At 44.2% G+C, this 22145-nt stretch overlaps 5 protein-coding genes across 6 annotated transcripts; 1 reads left to right on the forward strand and 4 right to left on the reverse strand.

Annotated features, from left to right (window-relative positions):
* Nucleotides 1-1074: 1074 nt before the first annotated feature.
* LOC117837943 (probable glutamyl endopeptidase, chloroplastic) lies at nt 1075-8716 on the reverse strand. Of its 2 annotated transcripts, XM_034717757.2 has the most exons (15): nt 8361-8715; nt 7326-7542; nt 7096-7206; nt 6895-6940; nt 6691-6800; nt 6112-6615; nt 4703-4831; nt 4136-4432; nt 3581-4039; nt 3357-3422; nt 3182-3242; nt 2811-2960; nt 2596-2733; nt 1832-2112; nt 1075-1392 (listed from the first exon to the last, which is right to left on the reverse strand). In XM_034717757.2, coding segments are annotated over exons 1-15 (2832 nt in total). In that variant the 5' UTR covers nt 8623-8715; the 3' UTR covers nt 1075-1391. The 2 variants fall into 2 exon arrangements, with proteins under 2 accessions (XP_034573648.1, XP_034573647.1); XM_034717756.2 differs by lacking the exon at nt 1075-1392 and having other exon boundaries at nt 1828-2112; nt 8361-8716.
* A 1777-nt stretch (nt 8717-10493) lies between these two features.
* LOC117837666 (uncharacterized) lies at nt 10494-13444 on the reverse strand. Its single transcript, XM_034717396.2, has 2 exons — nt 13192-13444; nt 10494-11482 (listed from the first exon to the last, which is right to left on the reverse strand). The coding sequence occupies exons 1-2, from the start codon at nt 13262-13264 to the stop codon at nt 10791-10793; spliced, it is 765 nt and encodes a 254-aa protein (XP_034573287.1). The 5' UTR covers nt 13265-13444; the 3' UTR covers nt 10494-10790.
* Nucleotides 13445-13595: 151 nt separating this feature from the next.
* LOC117837665 (bifunctional TENA2 protein) lies at nt 13596-15916 on the forward strand. The gene is made up of 3 exons (XM_034717395.2): nt 13596-13899; nt 15122-15336; nt 15422-15916. The coding sequence occupies exons 1-3, from the start codon at nt 13756-13758 to the stop codon at nt 15735-15737; spliced, it is 675 nt and encodes a 224-aa protein (XP_034573286.1). The 5' UTR covers nt 13596-13755; the 3' UTR covers nt 15738-15916.
* Nucleotides 15917-16367: 451 nt separating this feature from the next.
* On the reverse strand, nt 16368-17137 carry LOC117837667 (calvin cycle protein CP12-1, chloroplastic). The gene has a single exon (XM_034717397.2). It carries the CDS (start codon nt 17065-17067, stop codon nt 16675-16677), a length of 393 nt encoding a protein of 130 aa, XP_034573288.1. The 5' UTR covers nt 17068-17137; the 3' UTR covers nt 16368-16674.
* Nucleotides 17138-18501: 1364 nt separating this feature from the next.
* On the reverse strand, nt 18502-20013 carry LOC117839760 (bZIP transcription factor 53-like). Its single transcript, XM_034720175.2, has one exon. It carries the CDS (start codon nt 19231-19233, stop codon nt 18730-18732), a length of 504 nt encoding a protein of 167 aa, XP_034576066.1. The 5' UTR covers nt 19234-20013; the 3' UTR covers nt 18502-18729.
* Nucleotides 20014-22145: the final 2132 nt, after the last annotated feature.

Here is a 22145-nt window from a genome sequence, read left to right on the forward strand (position 1 = left end):
AGTAACGTGCCCTCTGCAGTTGCACCAAAGAGTTTTCCAACGATACCCAATGAGGTTATCAAATCACTATCCAACTTGTGAACTAAGTGTAATTTAATGGTAAGTTTTCTATGGTGGTACCAGCTTATTTGGGTTTGAGTCCTCAACTTAGCATAAGTATATTTTTTTAGATTTATTTCAAGATCCAACCGGACGACATATGTGTGGTTTAGCTCAATCTCTCGAAAATGCTCATGGGTAGGATTGTATGAGCATATTCATAGGAATGAGTTCTCAAAAATGCTCATAGGAGTAGGATTATATGAGCATATTTATAGGAATGAGTTTGCTTGCGTGTACGTACATGCACTGTATTTCGAGAGAAAAAAGTAGTCACTATCTAACTTGTGTTGCGGGAGGAACTAAGAACTGCATGGCGAACGTTATTGCAAACTCCTTTTTGTCTTCTTACCTCCTTCCCCTTCGCTAATATGAATCTTTCAAATTGGGAAATCTTAATTAAACAGCTGCAGTTAGGCTCAAATTGGGAAACCTCAGTTAAACAGCTGCAGTTAGGACTGGTTAGGAAGTGAGCCTAGCTCAACTAGTTAGAGTGGGAGGTGTGGTCGTGCACTCTAATCATTCAGATTTAAGTTTCCTCTAACTCAAATTTGGATACCTATTTTTTTTTAATGAAAAATCGACTAGGAGCTAGGTTGATCTAATTTTGGCAAGCGCTCTTGCGGGCGACTGGGCACGGGAGCTTGCTCTCAGTCCAGAGACCTGCGTCTTCTTAATTCAATGCAGGGGTGCGGTATGCTCCTTCTCGCCGAGGTTTTTTTTTCTTCCACCTACTACTCGTATTCTCTCTTGCCGCTAACTTCTCCGGTTCTCCCCGCGTGCTGCGTGGGACCCCGCCCCGCCTTCCTCAGCCGCTAAGCGCCGCCAGATCGGCACAAGCAGCCCGCTAACTAAGCTTAAGACCTGTGTTACTACGGAAATGCAACGACGCAAACACTTAAGAGCCAAAAATTCCGCTTTTGCTTTGGTTGGCTGTCAAACTGCAAACAGCAGTTTTCCGCAGAGTGCAAGATATGGGATCAAAACCAGACTGCATTCCTGTACAGAGTCATTAATTGTTAAGAATTACAGTTCCATGGCCTCTACCAATAGAGTAAATATGGATCCGAATATACCAGGGCGCAATAGCCACCAATGATTATGCCTTTCCTACATTTTGTAATTTGTAGGTACTACATGTTAGTAGCACGATCATCTTATGCAGAAATCAATCAAATATAATGCCAATCAAGCCATGCCTTGTCGAAGGCAATGTGCAACAGCTCTGGCACTTTATTTTCTGTTTGGGCCTGCTGTCCTGAGATGGTTTCACGCCAACTGAAGAAAGTTGATCTGTAAGAAATCAAGATAGTAACATTGTCATCTTCATCTTCTTCGCTTAAGGATACATATTTAACAAAACATACAAGTTTACACAGATGCATGCATATTTGAACAAAGTAAGCAAAAATGCAAAAGGTGAAACTACTTCACTGAAACCATCAGTTTCAATATTCTTTGATAGTAGGAATGTTTACTTTGCACAATTTGCCACAACCAAAATATTTGGTTACAAGATTACATGCATTTGTACTGAGTGGGATGTATGGAAAAATATTTTGCACAGTGTGAGACTTATGGCGAAATAGTTGGCACCTTGCTCCATGTGTTGACATAAGTATAAGAAGACAATGATTATCTTTTTTTCAATTTAAAGAATGAGAATGAGCTTTTAAGCGTGCATCATAAAGTTTTTTCTTGATAAGAAAAGCAACAATCAAAGAAAAGTTACCACAGAAGCGATCGTGGTAGATATGAGGATCCCTCAGGGTTCAGATCTTCTCGAGCTGCACTGCCGCCACTGGCTGACAGTGTTTTGTTTTCACTGTCAGTAACTGAATTTGAGTCAGCCTTGCTAGCACCGTTTACACAGTAGTTCTGCAGCCACCTATCAGTCTCCCAGAGGACGTGCATAATACTCTCCCTTGCAGAGTACCCGTGGCTCTCAAAAGGAAGTATCACCAAACGAGACAGCGCACCATGCCCTTTCAAGGCATTGAAGAATCGGTCTGACTGTAGCATAAAATGGAAAAATAAATTAGATAACACTCAACTGTTACCTACACAATGCAGACTACTAACATTCATTAATTAACCAGTATAAAAGAATAAACAGAGTATTAAATAATAGCAGCATTAAGATATTTTCCTAGAAAAGAAATGCACAAGACAATCAGAAGCGAAAGTGTTATTTTAGTTTACTAGTTAAGGCACTGAAACCAAGCAGGCCTAATTTCACATATGCAAAATGAAAACTGGTAACCTAGAAAAACAATAAAAAAGTTTTTAGGACTTGGTGACATTTGCTTTTTATATTAGCCTACCTCTACTGATACAGGTTTTGGTCACTCATGCTACTTGTGCATGGAAAACAATATTCTTGCTGTTTGCTAAGATCAGCTATGCACATGTTAAATTTGAATTAGTGGTAAAACTGCTCGAGAAAACTTCAAAAATCATATAAGGCAGCAAGCAGATGAACGGTGAAAAGTTGACCTGCATCGTCAATGTCCCAGAATTGTTGTCCTGCTCTCCATGGATGAGTAGGATTGGTTTCTTGATTTTGTTTGCTGACATAAAAGGGCTCATCTCAACATAGGTGCTTGTTGCCTCCCAGAGTGTCCTATCCTCATTCTGCAAAAAGATACATGTTGTTAATAAAGAGACATGAACTGTTCCGCATATTGGCAACATCCAGCATTTGTCTGTACCTGAAAACCAAATGGAGTTAGAGTCCTGTTGTAAGCTCCAGAACGAGCAATCCCGCAGCAGAAAAGATGAGAAGCATGAGCTAAGAGATTAGCTGTCATGAATGCACCATATGAATGACCACCAACAGCAATTTTATCAGGATGAGCCACCTAAAGAAATGCAAAGAAATATACACCATGTCAACTCTTGGAAGTCATTGAACAGGATGGAAGAATAATTTAAGTATATTTTCATAATGGAATTGCTCCATGTATGAATGAACTTTACAAAGTGAACCATGAAAATCACTCGCAAGTAGATCCTCTGACTGCCACAAACTCATTCTGTAAAATATATCACTTATACGTAGAAAAAGATTGAAAAGGCTTACCCCTCTTTTAACAACTTCCTCAACTGCGGCCTCTGCACTTGCAACTAGTTGTTCCACATACCTACAAATAGTTTGCAATATTGAAACAATAAATATACTATGTTACAATATCATAGTTCAAAATTCTCTAGTACTGCAGAAGGAAATGGAATAGACCCGTAAGTAGCAAATATACCTGTCATTGGCCTCTTCGTCACCTTCACCAATAATTGGGATTGTCGGACCTGACAAAATAGCAAACCTGCAGACCACAGTGTTGAGTGTGTGTACATGTACCAGAAAGAAACATATTTGCATCTATTGAAAAAAGAATGACATCGAAAATTTTGAAAGGCTAAATAAGTGTACATATGTTGTATGCGTATTCTATTGTCAAGAATAGCAAGAAGAGAAAAATACCCTCTAGCCAACCAGAGAAGAGGGGATGTAGCACCAATCCCTGGAAATTCATTAGGGGAGCCACGGACTTGCCCAGCAGCATCTTTGCTTTTAAATTCACCAGGGTAGGACCAAACTAGACATGGCAAAGGTCCATCTTTTGATGGATCATAACCTGGGGGCAGATATAAGTTTGCTGTAAGTTGGACTCCGTCCTTCCGCTGGTATCTTATCATTTCCTTATACAATGAAGCAAGCTGAGGATATGGATGCGGGAAATTCGTGATCTTTACTTGCTTCTTTTCTGGCCAAGTCTGCAAGTAATATTGTGTGTTCTCTGTTTTCGATTCTTTTGATGTAAGTACCTTTAACTGGTCAAGGGACAGTTCCCCATCAGTTTTGTCTGACATCAGTGCAACAACAGTTTCATAATATTTTTCCTTGTCACTCTCCCATATCCGCTCTTTACTTCCTGTATTTCTGCAAAAGAAGAAGCAATTGTAAGTGACATGTGGCATATATCGGTATGATTGTACAGTATAAATACAGAATATGAGTCAACAGATCTAGACATACATATCAAACAAATCGAGGAATGGAACATTTCCTTCTGGAGTAGCGCCCATCCCATTCAACAAGACATAAGTACTTCCATCTTGCTTCTTGATCTTTGCAATGACATATGTTCCCATGTCAGTTCTTCGCAACATTGGGGACCCAGGATCAGAGTATACGTCTTCTGATGATCGGTCAAATAAAATGCGTGGGCTGACATCTTTTTTATCAGGAGAAAGCACCCATGTTCTTGTTTTCCGAGTTTTATACCAAGATTCATACACTAAAGCAAGAGATTCATCACACCAGGAGGTGCCTCTGCAACAACAGAATGAAAATCCAAGAGGCAACAAAATAGAAGAGTTAGTTACTAAGAAAAAGGTAGCCAAGGGATAATGTAACAAACATGTCATCTTGTTTACAGGCATCAAGCACAGTAACATTTGAATTATTGTACCTCTCACTTTTTTTAGATTGAAAGCTATTTATTCATTTAAAGTTTCATGTTAGAAATATTGTAGCAAGGGCAGTGAAGAAAAGCTTAATGATCCAACTAATGTAGGTTAATGGATAGTTTGAAGGGCGCACGCATATCGAAGGTCCAGTTTATGCAGAATCTCTGGCTGTTCACCATTTATGGGCTCAGCATTTTCCATGTAAACTATATCACGAGGTGAAACTTCTACTTTTGCATCTCCACCATCTTGTGTCTCCACCCTGATCAAAATAAGGGTAAAGTAAAATGAACTATAACAAAGGAGAAACTCATGTAAACATGCGTATAACACCTCTTGACAAATTGAGTCGTGCCTAACTCTCAAAATGTTGTCCATGAATACCATATATCAACCGAAAGATATTAATGAAACCCTAAGAGCAATTTATACCTAAGAGACCTGATAATTACCCGTACCATACTTCAACAAAACAACATCAAGACTGACCATCTCTGTTGGTGATATTTTAATGTGAGCATGTGTAACACTGGGTTGGCAATGATATAAATCATGTTTATGATAAATCAATTTAGAGTAAAATTGGGTTGTTAATTTAAAGCAAATACACCAATGTCACAAAATTTACGCCATAATTAAAACCACATCTATCAAATAATTACAGAAAGACAAAAGAAAAGCTATGACTACCACGAAATTTGTGCCTTCTCATAGACAAACTCCCTATTTTTCATGATTCTGAGTTCTAAAGAGTGTCTATGTTTCAACAAAGAAGTGTCCTAGGGAGAGTAACAAAAATGTAACTATACTACTATAAAAGTCACGACTAGTCTACTATGGTACTGGTAATATTTGAAATTATTTCTTTTTTGCTTAGATGATACATCTAGCCTAGCAACCTATCCTCTAGATGAACAGTCACTAGGTCAGGACCTGTGGATACAACAAAAATAACATAAATTATTTGATAAATTAATTGGCTTCAAGGTGTCGAAGTCTGTATGATAGAATGGCGGATTATACAGAATTTACTAAATATATGTATTGTACTATTTGACACCGAAAACAAGTATCTACCCATATTTTGGACATGGAAGTCATTTAGTATGGAAAAATGTGTCACAGGCATTGATTTTCATGTATGTATAAATAAAACTGGTATCTATACCTTTGGAAGATAAGCTATGCAGAATAAGTTAGAAGAGGCGGGAGCTATCAAATTTTAGTTCCGATCAAATCAGATTAAGACCATAAGCAAATATACAACTTGGATTGTGAGTCTACACTAATTAAACTAGCCCTGTAGAGTTTTACGATTCTGGTACTTAGAATCGGGAATCCCTTGGATGGCCTGACATCTTCAAATTCCTATGTAATTACTTAATACATAACTCAAGTGAACTCTTATCATTCTATTATCACTAATACAAACTTATGCAGCTAGGCTCAGTATAAAATTACAGGAGAAACTTACCTGCAAATAAATGAAAAAATATCAATGCAAATTTTAATAGGTTTTGCTCAGAATGGTGCTCTACCTACCAATACAGAGTTGAAGGTTTATCTGCCCTCCAATTGATTGAACGTTTTCCCTTGCGAACACTGCTCATTGTAATTGGAATGTCCTCAGCCAGGGGCAAATCACAAAGCTCCCTAATAAACTTACCATCTACAGTCCACAATTCAACTTTCTTTGGAAATCTCCCACAAGCTACAATGTAGGAATATGGACGGTAGATGGAAGAAACCATTAGGTATTTATCATCTGGTGATGGATCAATGGATGTATATACAGCTGGAGGGCCAATTGGCTTCACCGTTCCATCCAAAGAGGCTAACACAAGTTGTGAGGTTGCATAGTAATCAAATAGATCAGCATCATGTTCATCTTTCAACAGATCTTGGAAGGTTCTCACTTGGACTACGTTCTTTGTCTCATTAGACTGGATTTTCGGACCAGATGGAACTGATGGCTTCTGTGGTGGAGCTCCACGTGTCACAGGAATAGTGCAGACTAGCAGTGTACTATTATTAACCCATACGAAGCTGCAACAATAGCAGAAAGAGCATTAGGTACAAGCAAGAACAAGGAAAGGCACTGGCATAGAAATTCATGCTCACCTGTCAAAAATAGCATTTAGGTATATCTCAGGCGATTTAAAAAGTGGCCTTGCTTCTCCAGATTCCACGTCAGCAATCCACACCCTCAGCTTGCCGCTTTTGTTGTCCTCCTATTTGAAAAACAGTCCCTATAAGTAGCTATTCAGATACATCAACTTTGTCTGATAACTGTTTTAAAGCCAAGAGCCCAAGACAACCAATCACCTCATCAACTCGAACAGTGAAGGATATATGGCGGCCGTCTTGTGACCTATTCACATGATTCAGTACATAAAATCGTGATTTATGCAATACATAACAGAAACATAATTTATTTGTGAAATGGTCAAAAGTAAAGAAAAAACAAGGCAAACAGCTAGCAAGATAAACTATCGAAGTCGCTTAATTGAAAATATAGAATATTACCATGTGACAAAATTTATCCTTGCACCTACTGGGTATCCATATACCTCTTTCTCTGGGCCCAAAGTCCCATCATCCAACAGCTTATGGATACCTATTCCAGTGTAGAAAGACCTACAAATTAGATATATCAGATTTGTGAAATTCTACAAAATGTGGCAAAAAAAACTTGTCATGAATGAAACGAAATGGGGGGAAGCGCTTAAAATTTGATCAAAGCTTGAAGCACTTACATTCTACTCCTAGTATTAGAATTGCCATCAATCCTTAGACCAGCAAGCTTCTCCTCAGGCTTTGCAAGATCCGATAGTGGTGGCAGCGCTCGACGCTTCAGGAACAGAATCTTATCTTTGTTTGGCGAAAATGACAAGACAGGAAGTGGTGGTGCATCAACAATGTCCTGTATTTCTTTTGGAGGAAGGCGGTAGCCCATATCCCCTGATGAAAGGCCTGCATGGTATGCAAACATAACAGGTTCACTGTACCATTTTCTATCATATGGTTTCTCGTGGAGTTGAATCCAGGATAAACAAGCAACGATGAGCAACTAACACAAAGAATATGATCTTCACATGCACAAAAAACAGAAACCACATATGAATGGCAAGAATATATAGTCAATTGAGTAGACTGTTTAAGATCGTGATGAGCAACTCGATACTTCAATTGTCTATGTCACTGCCCCAGAAGAAAATATCTGACCCCATTTGACTCCCAGGTACTAGAGCTATTGTCATTCGTGGCTATCAAAGCATCAGCATAAAAAATTAGTTTATACAGCCTGGGGACAATGTTCACTATTGAAGTAGGTTCACAAAACAACTACTGAGACAGAATGGCGAACAAGATTACAGGCAAGTTGAACTGAAGTGCAGTGTGCTAATCTAGATAGATTGAACAGATACACTGTCTAGACATCAAGCAAACTAAGTTAAGCAACATACAACTTAAATAGGTTATTAAAATCCTGGAATAGTTTTACAAAGAAAGGAAAACGTAAGAAATAGATAAAGTGATCTTCACCATAACAAACCATACTAGTCTATCTACATACTAGATTAATGGTACAATCCGATCACGAGCAATCCTAATCACAACAAATCTTCTCGCGAGCCAATCGACCAATCAAGACGCAGAAGTCAACCAGAGCTCCAATCTCGCCCCCCGCGAACCCTGAGCGAATCCACCAAAACCCACAGTCCACAGATACATGACGCAACGGCCGACGCAGCGATCGTTCCGAGTAAACGAAGCGAGCGGGCACGTACCATTGTCTTCCTGGGCCGCGGCGGACCCGGCCGGCGGCGGCTCATTGGACTCCCCGGCCGCGCTGCCACCGGCGGTGGCGGCGGCGATGTGGGACAGCCTAGACGCGGCGGAGCTCATGGCGCTCCGGCGGGGCAGTTGGAGATGCCGCCGAAGAGGAGAGGGAGGGCGGAGTGCGGTGGCGCTGGCGCGAGCACGCAGAGGAGGGAGCGGCAGCAGAGCGACGCGGAGGCAGGCCCTGTGCAGGATGGAGATGGAGGACATGATTTGCTCGGGTCTCGATTCCGTCTTGTATACTACGAACGAGCAAGGGATGGTGGAATTGGAATAGACGGGTCGATGCTGCCTTTGTGTTCCAGTGGTGCAGATAGACCGAAAGATATTTCTGCTCCTCTTCAGCAACTCATCTTTGCTCAAAACGCCGGACATACACAAATTTCATCCAAAAAATGCCTTACCTGTCAAGTAAATCTCGCATTTCAATTTCCAAGTAGACTTAACGAGTTTATTTTTACTGAATCGAATCTGACGTTTGCGGCGCCTTAGCAACCACATAAGATTTTGTTTCATCTGCTTCCTCGCTCGTAGATACCGGTACCTTTTACTTTGGTATCTTTGGCACTTTCTGGGTGGCAAAACTTTTCGTCGAGTCATCATGTCGCCACTCCCCTATCGGGCCACCCTTGCAAAATAGTAAAAACAAACTTTGATATCATTCATTACATGGCGAGCGAGAAGACCGTTTCCCTTTCCTTTTTTTTTTCTTTTTTCCCCCCCCTCCACGTTTCTCTTCCAGCTAGTGAGCAGTGAGATGCCTGCCTTTGCTGGTGCGGATGTGGCGAGCATTGGGATGAGCAGCGGCCGAATGATTGGTTGGGAATCCACCTGCTCTGCCGATCCCAATCCCAGAGTCCGTTCCTGCTCACGATGACGGGAAGATCTCGAGAGTGCAGGTGCACAGCCAGCACGGGTACAGTTGGGATGAGTTGACCACGACCATGGCTCACACGGCGGTCTGTTGCAGCTAGCGCTACTAGCAAGTAGCATGTGATGGTTTGTTGCAGTAGCTTGCTTCAGGCAGCAAGAATCTGGCGCCTTGTTTAGTTGGCCAAATAGTGAGATGCAAAATTATTGTGCCAGCACTGTAGCACACTGTAGCGTTTCGTTTGTATTTGTGAATTATTGTCCAAATATTGACTAATTAGGCTCAAAAGATTTGTCTCGCAAAGTACAACAAAACTGTGCAATTAGTTTTTGATTTCGTCTACATTTAATACTCCATGCATGTACCGCAAGTTTGATGTGATGGAGAATCTTCTTTTTGCATAGTGTTAAAGTTGGGAGTTGGGAGGTAACTAAACATGGCCTGGATTGCGCCATGACACACAATCACATGCGACAAGTCTTGGGCTCTTGGCCATTAAGGAGAACACACAATGGGCGCTCTATCTGTCCACTGTCAGTCTCTCACCAAACAAGCAGGCTCCGGGAGGTAGAGCATCTCCTTGCTGCTGCAGGGCCTTACCATACGTCCTGTGTTCTAGCGCTGAAAAGCCATGTCATTGCAGCATGCACCAGTTGCTCGATGAATGCTTCAGGATCAATTCAGGCCTCGAATGGAGAAGAAAAGAAATATCAGAGATATCCCATCGCCCATCGCCCATCGGGGTCATCTTCCTCACGGAAGCTCGGTGAACATATCTGATTCGCATCATGCTTCGGTCCTTCACCACCGGTACCAACGGGGACATCACAATTTGATCAATCTATCAGGTATAAACTGCAACTTACCGGGCAAAAGCTGGAACTCAATTTGGCGGCTTGGAGCTTACGCTTCTGACGCACAAAGTCAACAACTTCTGTTAACACACCCTTCACAACAACTGCATCCGTCCCAAATTGTAGGTCATTTTGACATTTCTATATTCATAACTTTTACAATGTATCTATACATAAGTGTATATCTAGTTGCATAGCAAAATCTACGAATCTAAAAATGCCAAAACGACCTACAATTTGGAACGGAGGGAGTAAGTCTTTAGGAACAGGAAAGCTGACCAGATATCAAGTAGCATCTGCTAGATCGTAGCATCAATTTGATAAAAAAAAAGCATTGTCAGACAGAAGCACCAATCAAACATCAAGAGACTAAAGAGCCGTCTCCCCAAAACATTTTTCAACAAGATAATGCTCATAACTTCCCTGTAAGTGGTTCAGTAATGCTGCTATTTGTTGCACATTCTGCACAACCTTAAGGGTTGCATGCACATATTTCTATGTATATACAGTAGCCAAAACAAAATTACAAAGAAGAATCATACCTAATCTATTCGACCGTACAAAATGAAGCTAAACATTCAGACAAGTATAACAAAAACAATCTAATTGTTTCCATGACTCCAGTATAACACAGCACACTTCGGTTTGCAGTTTCAGAACAAACCGAACCATTTTGATTCTTCCTGCTGCTCCTCCGATGTTTCATAGTATGTTGATTCCTCTCTTTCATGGCTTGTATAACTATCCGTGTATTCTGAACCATCTTCTGAAGCATATGACGGTGATTCATTCTCAGGTTGGATAGACTGAAGCATATATTTCAGGCCACTTATGATATCATAAATCATCAGTCCAATTCTTCCTCCACCCCAGCTTCCTAGTTGGCTTCCCACAAGATATCCAAGTTTTCCAAACCTCTCCTCACCATGGAAACCACCCGCATAAGTTCCAAACAAGGTGCCAGTGCCCCGGAGAAAACCTTCCGTCATGCTTCCACCAAAGTACATTGCTTCGAAGAAGTCCCAACCAGAAGAAATTATTGGCCCCAATATCCGATTGGCTTGACGAGCAGCCACTTTTGCCGCTTTTGCACTAACCTTCTGAGCTTGCTTGGCTGCTTCGGCAGGTGTTAGGCCTTCTGTCATGGCATCGGCTAATGCTTTCTCCATGGCATGCTGCCGCACCCTTTCCAGGTGTGCAGTTCGAAGGTTGTTGACATACAACTTGACACCCTCCTTCGCAGTGCATGCAAGGCTGCCAGAGCCCATGTCAAAGCAGTTCATCAATGTGAACTGACCACTCTTTGATGCAGCTTCTTTTCCAACAAGTTCCCTGAACTTCTCAGCTGTAAATTAGAAGTGAATGGGGTCATTCAGGAGATAACTTTGCTTTTTATTTGAAATCATGAATATCTACAAGAAGTTAAGTTTAGAGATTTAAAAAGGAACCAATAGTTTGCAATATTGGACTATCAAACTGTTGTATTCAACTTGCTTGCAGAATGTCAATTTGGCTACTTAGCAAGAGTTATCTTTGAATAGACCTGCCAGGCCGGTAATAGGAGTATGGCGAGATTACATTACATAAAACAGATTGCCAAACTTGTGCAGCTAACACTCTATCATATGCAATAGAATTTACAATCAAGTCAATTACCAGTCATTAATGACTCAGTTTAAACTTTAAACACAATGTGTTGTCTCTCCTAGTTCTTCAGTAAAGTGTAGGTATGTTACCAATACTAAGGCTTTCTGTTTGTTTTGTTTGGCACATGCATATAAAATGAGTGCTTGCGTCCATTAGCTAATGCTAGTGAATAAGCACACGCTGTTCAGTAAGCAGCTGATATCAGGCAAACTTGTAAACTGAAAGTGCACCGGTTCTCTTATTATTGATTCACTTGAACACCTTGTTTGAACAGGTAGAAGTTCTGGCTATTGCCCTGTAGAATATATGGAACTCCCAAGTCCCAGCTTTGACTCAAAAGCAGAACTAATGGAGTGTTTCATACTTTCAACTATGGCTACAACTTCTGCACTTCTACAGTTTCCATTGTTTCAATTTACTTTTTATCCTTGCAATCAGATGTATAAATAATTATATCATTTGTTGTTATAAACTTATAATGATGGTAAGTCATATATTTCGTTGTAATTGAGAGATCTCAAATCCACCTATAGCATTTGGGGCAATGAAATCAGCAACACAGTGGTTTAATTTTTAAATTATAGATGGAATTCTGGAAACAGCTTCATCTAGGCTCCAGAGAGGCCCAAAAACTTAGCATTGCTCTTTGGCCAAGTGGCTATGAGCCTATGACTAAAGCATATAAGCTGGGTGCCTGTGCAGAACGAAACACCATAAAAGTAAATTCAGCAACTAGCATATACCATCACATTGATACCTTCAAAAGTGCTGCCAGGATGCTACCTCAGAGGCTCAGAGATGCAGTGACTATTTGCTCATATTGCAAGGCTCAGACATGTAAAATGTATGGATGACGTCCTATGATCGCACATTAGTCCATGCTAACAAATATTCAACCCACAATCAAGTGCTGACATGTAATAAAACAATAGTAGTAAACAGCTGCCACTCTATGACAAATTTATAACTTTCTGCTGTATTACAGCAAAATGTATTACGAGCCCAATCAGATCTTCCTGCAAATTTATGACTTTGAGACTTTCTGAATAACTATACACGGATTTTATTTGCAACTTTGCAGCTCCACAATCATAAGTACAACAGCAAAGAACTTAGCAAAAATGGAAGGAGAATTCCACCATCCACATCAATCTAAACCAGGCAAATAAATGCGTAATTGCTCCCTGAAAGCAGAAATACCCCCTAAGGTACAAACTACAGATCGACGAACCTAAACGCGTCACTACTCAAAATTAAAATCAGGTAACTTCGCTCCCTCACCAAAAACCAATTACTCCCCAACAATCGACGAACCTAACCGGAAACCAGCGCCCAGAGATCTTCGCCTCGGAAACTAACAGGTGAAATTGCACAGGAGAGAAAAGATTGTGCAATCGGAAAGGTAACCTGTCATGCTGAGCGCAAGGACGCCCAAGATGAGGAGCATCAGCCGCACGCGCCGCTTCTGTATGTCCAACATCTTCGCCCCACCGCCGTCCGGATCGAACGCCGCTGGGATCTCACCTGCCTAGGGACCAATTTTCCGTTCCCTCTTGCCACCGGAGGCAGATGGAAGGAGGGTGAAAGCGAGGAAGGAGGCTGGGCGGAGCTCGGGGCTTCGCTGCCGCCGCGTGTTTGGAGTCTGATCCGCGTTGCCTTCCTAAGCACGGCGTTATTGCTAATATTAACTGACAGGTGGGGACATGGTAGCGGTGGACCCCATTAATCAGTATGATTACGACATGCTTTTCAGCCGCAGATCCAGCCGAGCTACTCGATTTAACCATGTTCTTTGAACTTGAACCCCCACCCCCGCAGGACTGGCAACGTAAACGTAAGGGGACGAAATTTCGAGGGACTCGGCTGCAATTTTCCCCGTGGTCAAAGCGTGAGAGCCCCCCACCCCCCAGGGACCAGGAGCGGCGGACTTGGGGTTCAGCAAGGCAGCAACCGGGATCCCAGACGGCGGCGATGGACGGCGGCGGGGTCGAGGCGAGCACGACGGCGGCATGGATGGAGAGGCACGGGCAGATGTATGATCGGGCCACGCGGCACCCGTTCACCGTCTCCATCCGCGACGGCACCATCGACCTGTCCGCCTTCAAGCGCTGGCTGGTAAGTCCCTGAATGTGCCCGTCAAGGCGTCAGCAGATGCAGTTTAAACTTGTGAGGTTCTCGTCGTGTGACGCCCCCAACTGCGAGAAAATTGGCGTGGGCTTACCTTTGACAGCGGCATGTCTGATTCTTGACTCGGGGGCTCGGGGCATGGAGCTTCGCACATCAAGTTGTATCTGTATGTGTAGTGGAGTCTCGAGTTGCTACTAGATAAGAAAATTAGTGTGTAGGGCTATAGATTTGAGTGGTCAGTTGGCATATGTGTTTGATTTAAAGTGGTGATGGGCAATTTGTGTCAGAAGTGCCTTTAGAAGACCTGTGAACTTAAAATGGAACCTGAAAGACAGAAAGAGTGAAGGCAAAAGATCTTTTTAGGTACTGTGAGTGTGAAGATCTTGTGTTTTCAAAGGACTAATCAGTCCTAGATGTCGATCTCATCATTGAATTGTTTCTTCCAATTGGCAGAAATAACTTCTGAAAAGAATTGGCTCTTAGTTGACAATTGAGATTGTTCAGTCGTGAAACCGTAAAGCAATCAATGATCATGTTCAGGGAACCGGGTAAAAATCAACTTGACTCCTAGTTCCATTGAGCGTAGTATTATAACGAAAGTTGGGTACTCTGTATTATCTTGGGCTCTTTTTTTCTAGGTGCTGTTGCGGCCATTAAAATCTCCTCCGAGAAATCGCTCTCCCTTTAATGATTTGAATTCAGTACTTCTTGACATAGATCTCCCAGTAGGCGCATATTCTTTTGCTTTTATATAGGATACATACACAGAAGTGAAGAAAAGAAACACTTGTAAATGTTTGGTTCTATGACGATTCCTGTTACTTTGTGATAGTAACAAAGTCCTTTACGGCTTTACCAGAAACTGACGAACTTATTTAGCCTAGAAAGAAGCAGGAACACTGAAATTTGAAGATTTACTTAGTGAAATATGCTCTATGTTTCATTTTAAACACCTAGAATTTTGTAGGCTTATCTGATATCAATATAGTGTGCCTCTGCAATAGCTCAAAGTATTTTTGCGGTTGATAGTTACAAGTGAAATTCAGATACCTTATTATAAATCTGTAATGGATTTTATGGCTGGTTTTATAATAACTGGGTTTGGTGTTGGTCAACTTTATTCCCGGTGATTTGCTTCAAAAAAATTATTTTTGCTATCAGTATCAACAGTGTAAAAAAATAAATAACCTTGCTTCTTTTCCATATTCAGAGCCAGGATTACCTGTTTGTGAGAGAATTTGTCACATTTATAGCTAGTGTACTGCTCAAGTGTTGCAAACAAGAAGACAGCATGGACATGGAAATTATCTTGGGTGGAGTAGCTTCTCTCAGTGATGAGCTCTCTTGGTTCAAGAATGAAGCTGCCAGATGGGGTGTTGATCTAGCAAGTGTTTCACCCCTCAAATCCAATATAGAGTACCACAGGTTCATCTCCGTCCACAACATTCGCAAAGTTTCCCGCACAATAGCATGACTAAAGTTCTGTAACTGACATTAACCTTGTCATCAGGTTTCTTCGAAGCTTTGCAGAGCCAGAGATTAGCTATGCTGTTGCTGTAACTACCTTCTGGATAATTGAAACCGTGTACCAGGACAGCTTCGGTTTCTGTATAGAAGAAGGTAATAAGACGCCACCGGAGCTCCTGGGCACCTGCCAGAGATGGGGCAGCGCTGAGTTCAAACAGTACTGCCAGTCTCTGCAGAGAATCGCGGATCGCAGCTTGGAGAATGCACCAGCTGATGCTGTCAAGAGCGCTGAAGAGGCATTCATCCGGGTACTCGAGCTGGAAGTTGGTTTCTGGGAAATGAGCTCTTCTCAGTCTTAACTGGCATCGTATACTCGAACGAAATAAATGGTGCTGCGGTCTCAGAGAGTCTCAGACCCAAGCATGTACTGTATTTCCCCCCTGTATCGGTTTCATTTCACCTGCCTCCTGTATCTTTGTCAACTGACAATTATATTCCCCTGCGGGCTCAGACATAAAGAGTTGAAATATTGTTTGCATCTGAGATCCAAACACCATGTCAGCCTCAACACAATACAACTTCTGACCCTGCAGTATTGTACAGGCATACTATATTGCAATTTCTTCGTGTACTGATTGGACTATGACCGTTAAATTCGTGGTCCAAAAGAAGGCAATTTCTTCTTGTACAAAAGAAGCCAATTTATCTTATACTAAAGCTATTTTCAGTGGGAGTTTCATAGGAATTTTATGGACATTAAATTTGTTACCGTATATTGGCAAGGTCGAGGGGTTTCATAAAAAGGGAGGTTCATCCCCATGACGCTCAATTAGCACAGTTACCAAATTCTCAATCTTAGTAACTGTGCAATGAAACTGTCCAATGAGACACACCTATTTCTTATAAGTGAGCTAAGACAGTTAAATCTGTGGCCTTAAAAAGACGTTAAATCTGTGATCCTTGACAGCATGGCACAGAGTAAAATCATGTTTCAGAAGCATACCAGCAAATATATTACTAAAGTCTAAAGATTACATCTTGCCTTGGGATTACAGTAGGACCTTCTAATCCTAAATATTTCTTGTGAATAACAGACCAATAAACAACCCCTGCTTTATTGCAAACCAAGCCAGATTAAACGAAGAAACCAAACTCAAACGCTCAAGGAGAGACGAAGGAACAGGTCCATCATACATGCACTCATGTCTTCATGTTGCCATCATGCCACTCTAACCAAGCTAGCTTAGGTAGATCACGTGACAGCGATGGCGGCAGCCAGGAAGAGACTCGCCCGGCTCAGTCCTCGTACGTGCGGCACTCGTCAGTCTCGGGGTTTTCCTTGCAGTACTCCTCGAGCGGGTCGGCGCCCTTCTGCCGGTCGCGGGCGTGGCTGGCGGCCGCGCTGAGCTCCTCCACCTCGTCCCAGGCCGCCGCGCACTCGCCGCTCACCGGGTCGTCCGCGCACGCCTCCTGCGCATGCTTGATGCTCTCGGACACCTTGTTGGAGAGATCCGGCGGCGTCGCCGGCGAGCTGGCCGCCACGGCCACCAGCCGGCGGTGCGCCCGAACCGGCCGTGCGACGAACGACACGGCGTTCTGGCGGAGCTGCAACGGAGCCGGAGCCTGCTGGAGGCTTCTTGGAGCCGGGAAAGAGGCTATGGCGGCCATGGCGGTGACCGCGCTGGCCATTGCTTGGCGATTTGAGAACTCTTGGAGTGGTGATGGAGTGAAGCAGGGGAAGGTTTTGGTTGGGTTGGGCTGGTGTCCTTTTTATGATGTTTCTCATCTTATCCCTTCCTCGCCAATTGTGTGGTGACAGATCAGCCACGGTGGATTTTCATTCTAGAAGCTCTTTCTCTCTGCTAATTTTTCCTATTCTCCAACTTTGCTGGCTATTTGAGGGATGTGGTAGGTCTTAGCTGTTGACAAATAAATTTAGGAAAATAGTGTCCTCATTATTCCAAAATGTAAGGTGTTTTTAGCATTACTGTAAGTTAATTTTTTCTATTTTTCATCAACTCTATAGAAAAATATATTAACTTCTACGGTACCAAATAGGTTGAATATCAAGATATGTATAATGGTTATAGTAAAAATAATTTGATATTGTTGTTAATGTATTTTTAATAATTTGATCAAAGTCAAAAAAATTGACTTAGAATAAAAAAAACGCCTTACATTTTAGAATCGAAACCAACACTCATCAGTCATCAGCTAATTGGGGCTAGCAAATCAAATCAGGTGCTTGCATTGTTCTCCCCGTCAGCTGGTAAAACGCGCAGCATTGTTGCGTTTGTTTTTCTTTTCTTTAATTTTCTGAAACAACTAGCATTGCGTTTCTGTGCAGAGTGAACGCATGACTCCGTTTCAGGTCACCCGCAGTAGTTTTCTTTAGGTGAACATCGTTTTTGCCGTACGTGGCCCAAGGACACCTGGCCAGTCGTGCGATCGCGCCGTGGCGTGCCACGGAAAAGAACCAAACGAATTGAACCCGGGGCCGAGCACGTCGTCCTTTTCCAACTCGGTTGAACTCAGCCGTGGTCGACATCGATTTTGGCGCACGCCTGCTGCGACCTGCGAGAGGACGATCGCCGTCACGTAGCCGGACGCTACAACCAGGCCGGAAATCATCGACGGGCGACGGAAATCTAGCTAGCGGCCGGCGGCCGGTCAGCCGCTGTGAGCTCGGGCTGCTCGGCCTCTCTGCTGCTGTCTCTCGCAAAGCTTAGTTTCGTGCATGGACAACATGGTCGATGGGCGATGGCCGATGGGGCCATGGGGGTGCGCGTCGACGTCTAGTCAGCGCGCGCGCGTGTCTCGTACTCGTAGAACTACTGCCGTCCAGTTTAATGCCTCGGCAGCATAGCGGTGAAAGAAATTTTACTGTCGTTTACTCGTTTGCATCACCGTGTGTGTCAGGCTGGCAACGACGCAGCGTTTAATTTGTTTTGTGCAACGGATGTTAACGTCTCGGTCAAGCCCTGAATGAAGAAGCAAGGTTGTCTGCAATCGTCGTACATATATATATATATATATATATATATATATATATATATATATATATATCTTTGTTTCCAGAATTAATCCGAAATCATAGATTAGCAACCTGTCAAGGATAGATGCTTGTCCACTAGAATTGCACAAATAATATCACTTCAGTTTCTGCACGTACGTATAACACTGTTACACAACTTACATACGTTCTTTATTCGTCGACGACATTAACAAGGCACTTAACATACACCACGGTACCAGTTCACACATCACAAAAGCATACAGCGCGCGAAATATATAACACCACACAGCACAGCATTCACACGTCGCACGATGATACACTTGCGCTCCCGCACCTCAGAACTCGAGCACACCGACGGCGTCCATGACGTCGGGCTGCAACAGCATTTGGATCTCCAGCGGCAGTTGCAGGGGCGGCGGAGTCGGCGCCAGCGGCGTGACTGGCATCTGCTGCGTGCCGCCGTACAGCTGCACGAGGTGGTCGGGCACGCCAGGCACGTCGAGCGGCACGCCGGCCACGCCGCCGAGCAGGCGGAGCTGGGAGTTCGCCAGCAGGAGCGCGGCGCACAGCTGGCGCGCGTGCGCCGCGAGCACGCGGTTCTCCTGCTCCAGCGCGCGGCCCCGCCGCAGGGCGCCGCCGACGCCGGCGCGCATCGCCTCGTTCTCGCGCCGCAGGCGCTCCGCCTCCGCCGCCAGGTCGTCCACGTGCTGCTGCCGCTTCATGCGGGACTTGCGCGCCGACAGCCGGTTCGAGGTCATGCGGTTGCGCCGCCGCTCCTCCTCGGTGGCCGCCGCGGCGTGGCGGACCACCCCCTGCTGCGGCGCCGCCGCAGGAACCATCTTACTACGGAAGGAAATGAAGAACTTGCCTGCTTGGAAGTTGGAACAGTGCCGCTTCTAGTTGAATGATCGGGTGTGGAAGCGTGCGCTAGGAGAGGCACGGAACTTAGCAGCAAAGCAGGAGAGGGCCGGGAGAAGAACTGGACGGGATCATGGAACAGGAACGAGAACTAATTATTGACAATGTTTTTGTAACGAACAAAGCTTCGATTCTGAATCAAACCAAAGCTTTGTTCGGAAAGTCAGGGGAGGCCGATCAGGAGATCACGTAGAGGAAGTAGAGCAGCACGATGGAGAGGGAGTGGAGGTAGCAGAAGTGGTGGCTGACCTCCGTGAGCGACATGGACGCGGGAGCTTGGCGAAGGAACAAGAGCAGAGATTACAGAACCTGAGGGGAACGAGCAACCGAAGGTACTTAGCTAGCTGAAGTGATGCATTCGGGGAGAGGAGGAGGCATGGCGCGCTCTACCAGCTTCCAGTGAACCAAGAACACAGCACTCAACTAGGGAGGAGAGAAGACTGCAGGAGCTGAAAGGGGGGGGAGGTCTGAGGATGGTGAAGGGTGCAGTTTAACGGGGGGAGCTGAGGACTGAGGACGCATACGTGCACTAAAGTACTCCGTATCAGCTAGTGCAATTGCGTGTGCATCAACTAGCTTGGTTAAACTAAAGAGCTGCTCTTTTGTCCTTACTGCCAGAGACTTAATCACCTCCATTGGTAAGCTGAGAGGCCAGTGTTGGTTTAACCGTACAGCTGGAGGCAGTGAAATTTCCCAAGATGCCGAAGAACTACGCCTGAAACTTCCCCACAACAGAACAAAAAAACTGGGTTTCAATTAAATGTCACGCATGATGTCAACATATTTTGAGATATTTTACGCCTGAAAGATCTGATGGAGTTTTTTCACCGTAGGTAACCATCCGAGAGACATTAAACAACTTCATGCAATGGCAGAGCATCAGGGGGGCATTGATTCTTTACAGGTGGGGAGAGGCGTTCTTTTGCTCTTTGTCTGAGTCTGACTAAAAGTGCACCAGCAGACAGTAGTGCCTCGTCACCGCAAATGCAAGTTGCAGTCCTGCAAGCGGCCAGTGAGCAAGGAAACACACGAGGCTTCCATCGAAGACTTCGCGTCCAGTCCGCCGACCAGAAGCACGGATTGGCCTCTTTACCTTCTGCAAAGCAGCAAACAGAGCAAAAGACAAAGAAGTAGCAGAGCGAATTAACTAATACCGTAGCTGATGATGCTACTACTTGAATTGTGAATCTCTGACTAAGTTTTCAGGTCGATGCCTGATGCCCCAGGACAGGTGGCCACTGCATTTTCTCGACAAATGATTTGCCCAACCAAGTTGTGCGTATAAAGCAAGGTCTGAGCGAATATTCTACGGTGATGAGATTCAGATGCACAAGCTGCTTCTCTTTGGAGCATGGCGTCACGAGATAACATTAAAAAACTGACCGCAACGCGTAAGCCAGTAATTTTTACCCGCAGGGAAATGCAAACACAGTATGTGTCACTCTCGATTACTAGGCGCATTGTGCCGTGGCAGGGCTGCCAAAGTTTGCTCATGTGTTCCGGGAAATTAAACACACAGGCGGTTCAGCAAATTATCTGTCACTTTCGTATGTGACCAAAGATCAGTAAAGGCGTAAAGCTATTAGTAGTGCCAAGTGCTTGCTACGTAATCGTGCTGCTACATAGTGTACTTGCGCATGCAGATGATGGCTTTATTGTTTTGTTGATCCTAGTGCTGGCTAGCAAAGGTGAGCTATGCAGCTTTTCAAAACTCAATACATGCAAACATGTTGGAGCAAGTTAAACCTGCCTTGTTATATGATCCCATCGAACTTTCTACTGTCGCTGTGCCTGTAAACAATCGAACTTTCTTGGTGCTGGCTGACTTCGGAAAAATTTACGGAAGAGGGTGTCCACTGGATCTTTCAGTTTTCGTGCAATTTATTGGTTCCATGAAAGCAGAGGTGATTTGGTCCACTTCACCCGTAGAGCAATAATGCTGCTTTCTACCAAACTTATCATGACGCACTGTATCATGTATGGCAAAGTTGACTACTGCTAAATTAAAGAGGGTGTTTGGGAGGGGGGCTAAACTTTAGCCTCTCCATTTTAGTCCTCCTGTTTGGCATGGAGGGGCTAAAATGGTACTTTAGCTCCCCATAATTCATTAGCCCCTCCAAGAGATGCTAAAATGAACTAAAGGAGGCTAAAAGTGGTCCCACAAAACCATTTTTCACCCCTGCCCCCCTTTCCTCTCTCCTCTCCATGCGACACCCTTCTCCCCCGCGACACCCCCACCGCCTCCGCGACCTTCGCTGCCTCCAGCCGACCCCCGATGCCTCCACCGGCTCCACCGCCTCCGGCCAGCCCCGCCGCCGCATCCGTTGAGCCCCACCGCCACATCCGTCGGGCCCCACCGCCCAAGCCGCCTCCGCCTGGATCCGCTTCCGCTCTGGCTGCCCCAGGCCCTTCTCCCTCCTCTGTCGCGGCGTAGCGGTAGCAGGACGCGAGCCCCGTCTGCACCTCGGCACGTTCGGAGCGCGAGAACCAGCGAGCACCAGGAGCACCAATGGCAGATCTCGCGGACGGCGTAGAGGAGTTGAGAAGGAAGAGGAGGGGTAAAGGAGAGAGAGAAAGTAGGGTAAATGAGTCTTTTATCAACACATGTGCGCTAATTTTTAGCCTCCTTCCTAAACACCCCAAAGGGCTAAAGTTTATTACTGCATTTGAGGGGGCTAAACTTTAGCTCAGGCTAAAATTTAGCCCCTTCCTCCCAAACAGGATGTAAACCTATCTGATGAAATAAAGCTTCCCCTCGTTGAAGTGTATCTCTTCGTCATGTGAGAACACCTAAAGTAATTATCGGCGTGCTTTTGGAAAATGCCTCATGTTG

The sequence above is a fragment of the Setaria viridis genome, chromosome 9 (genome assembly GCF_005286985.2).
Source record: "Setaria viridis chromosome 9, Setaria_viridis_v4.0, whole genome shotgun sequence".
Classification (NCBI taxonomy): Eukaryota; Viridiplantae; Streptophyta; class Magnoliopsida; order Poales; family Poaceae; genus Setaria; species Setaria viridis.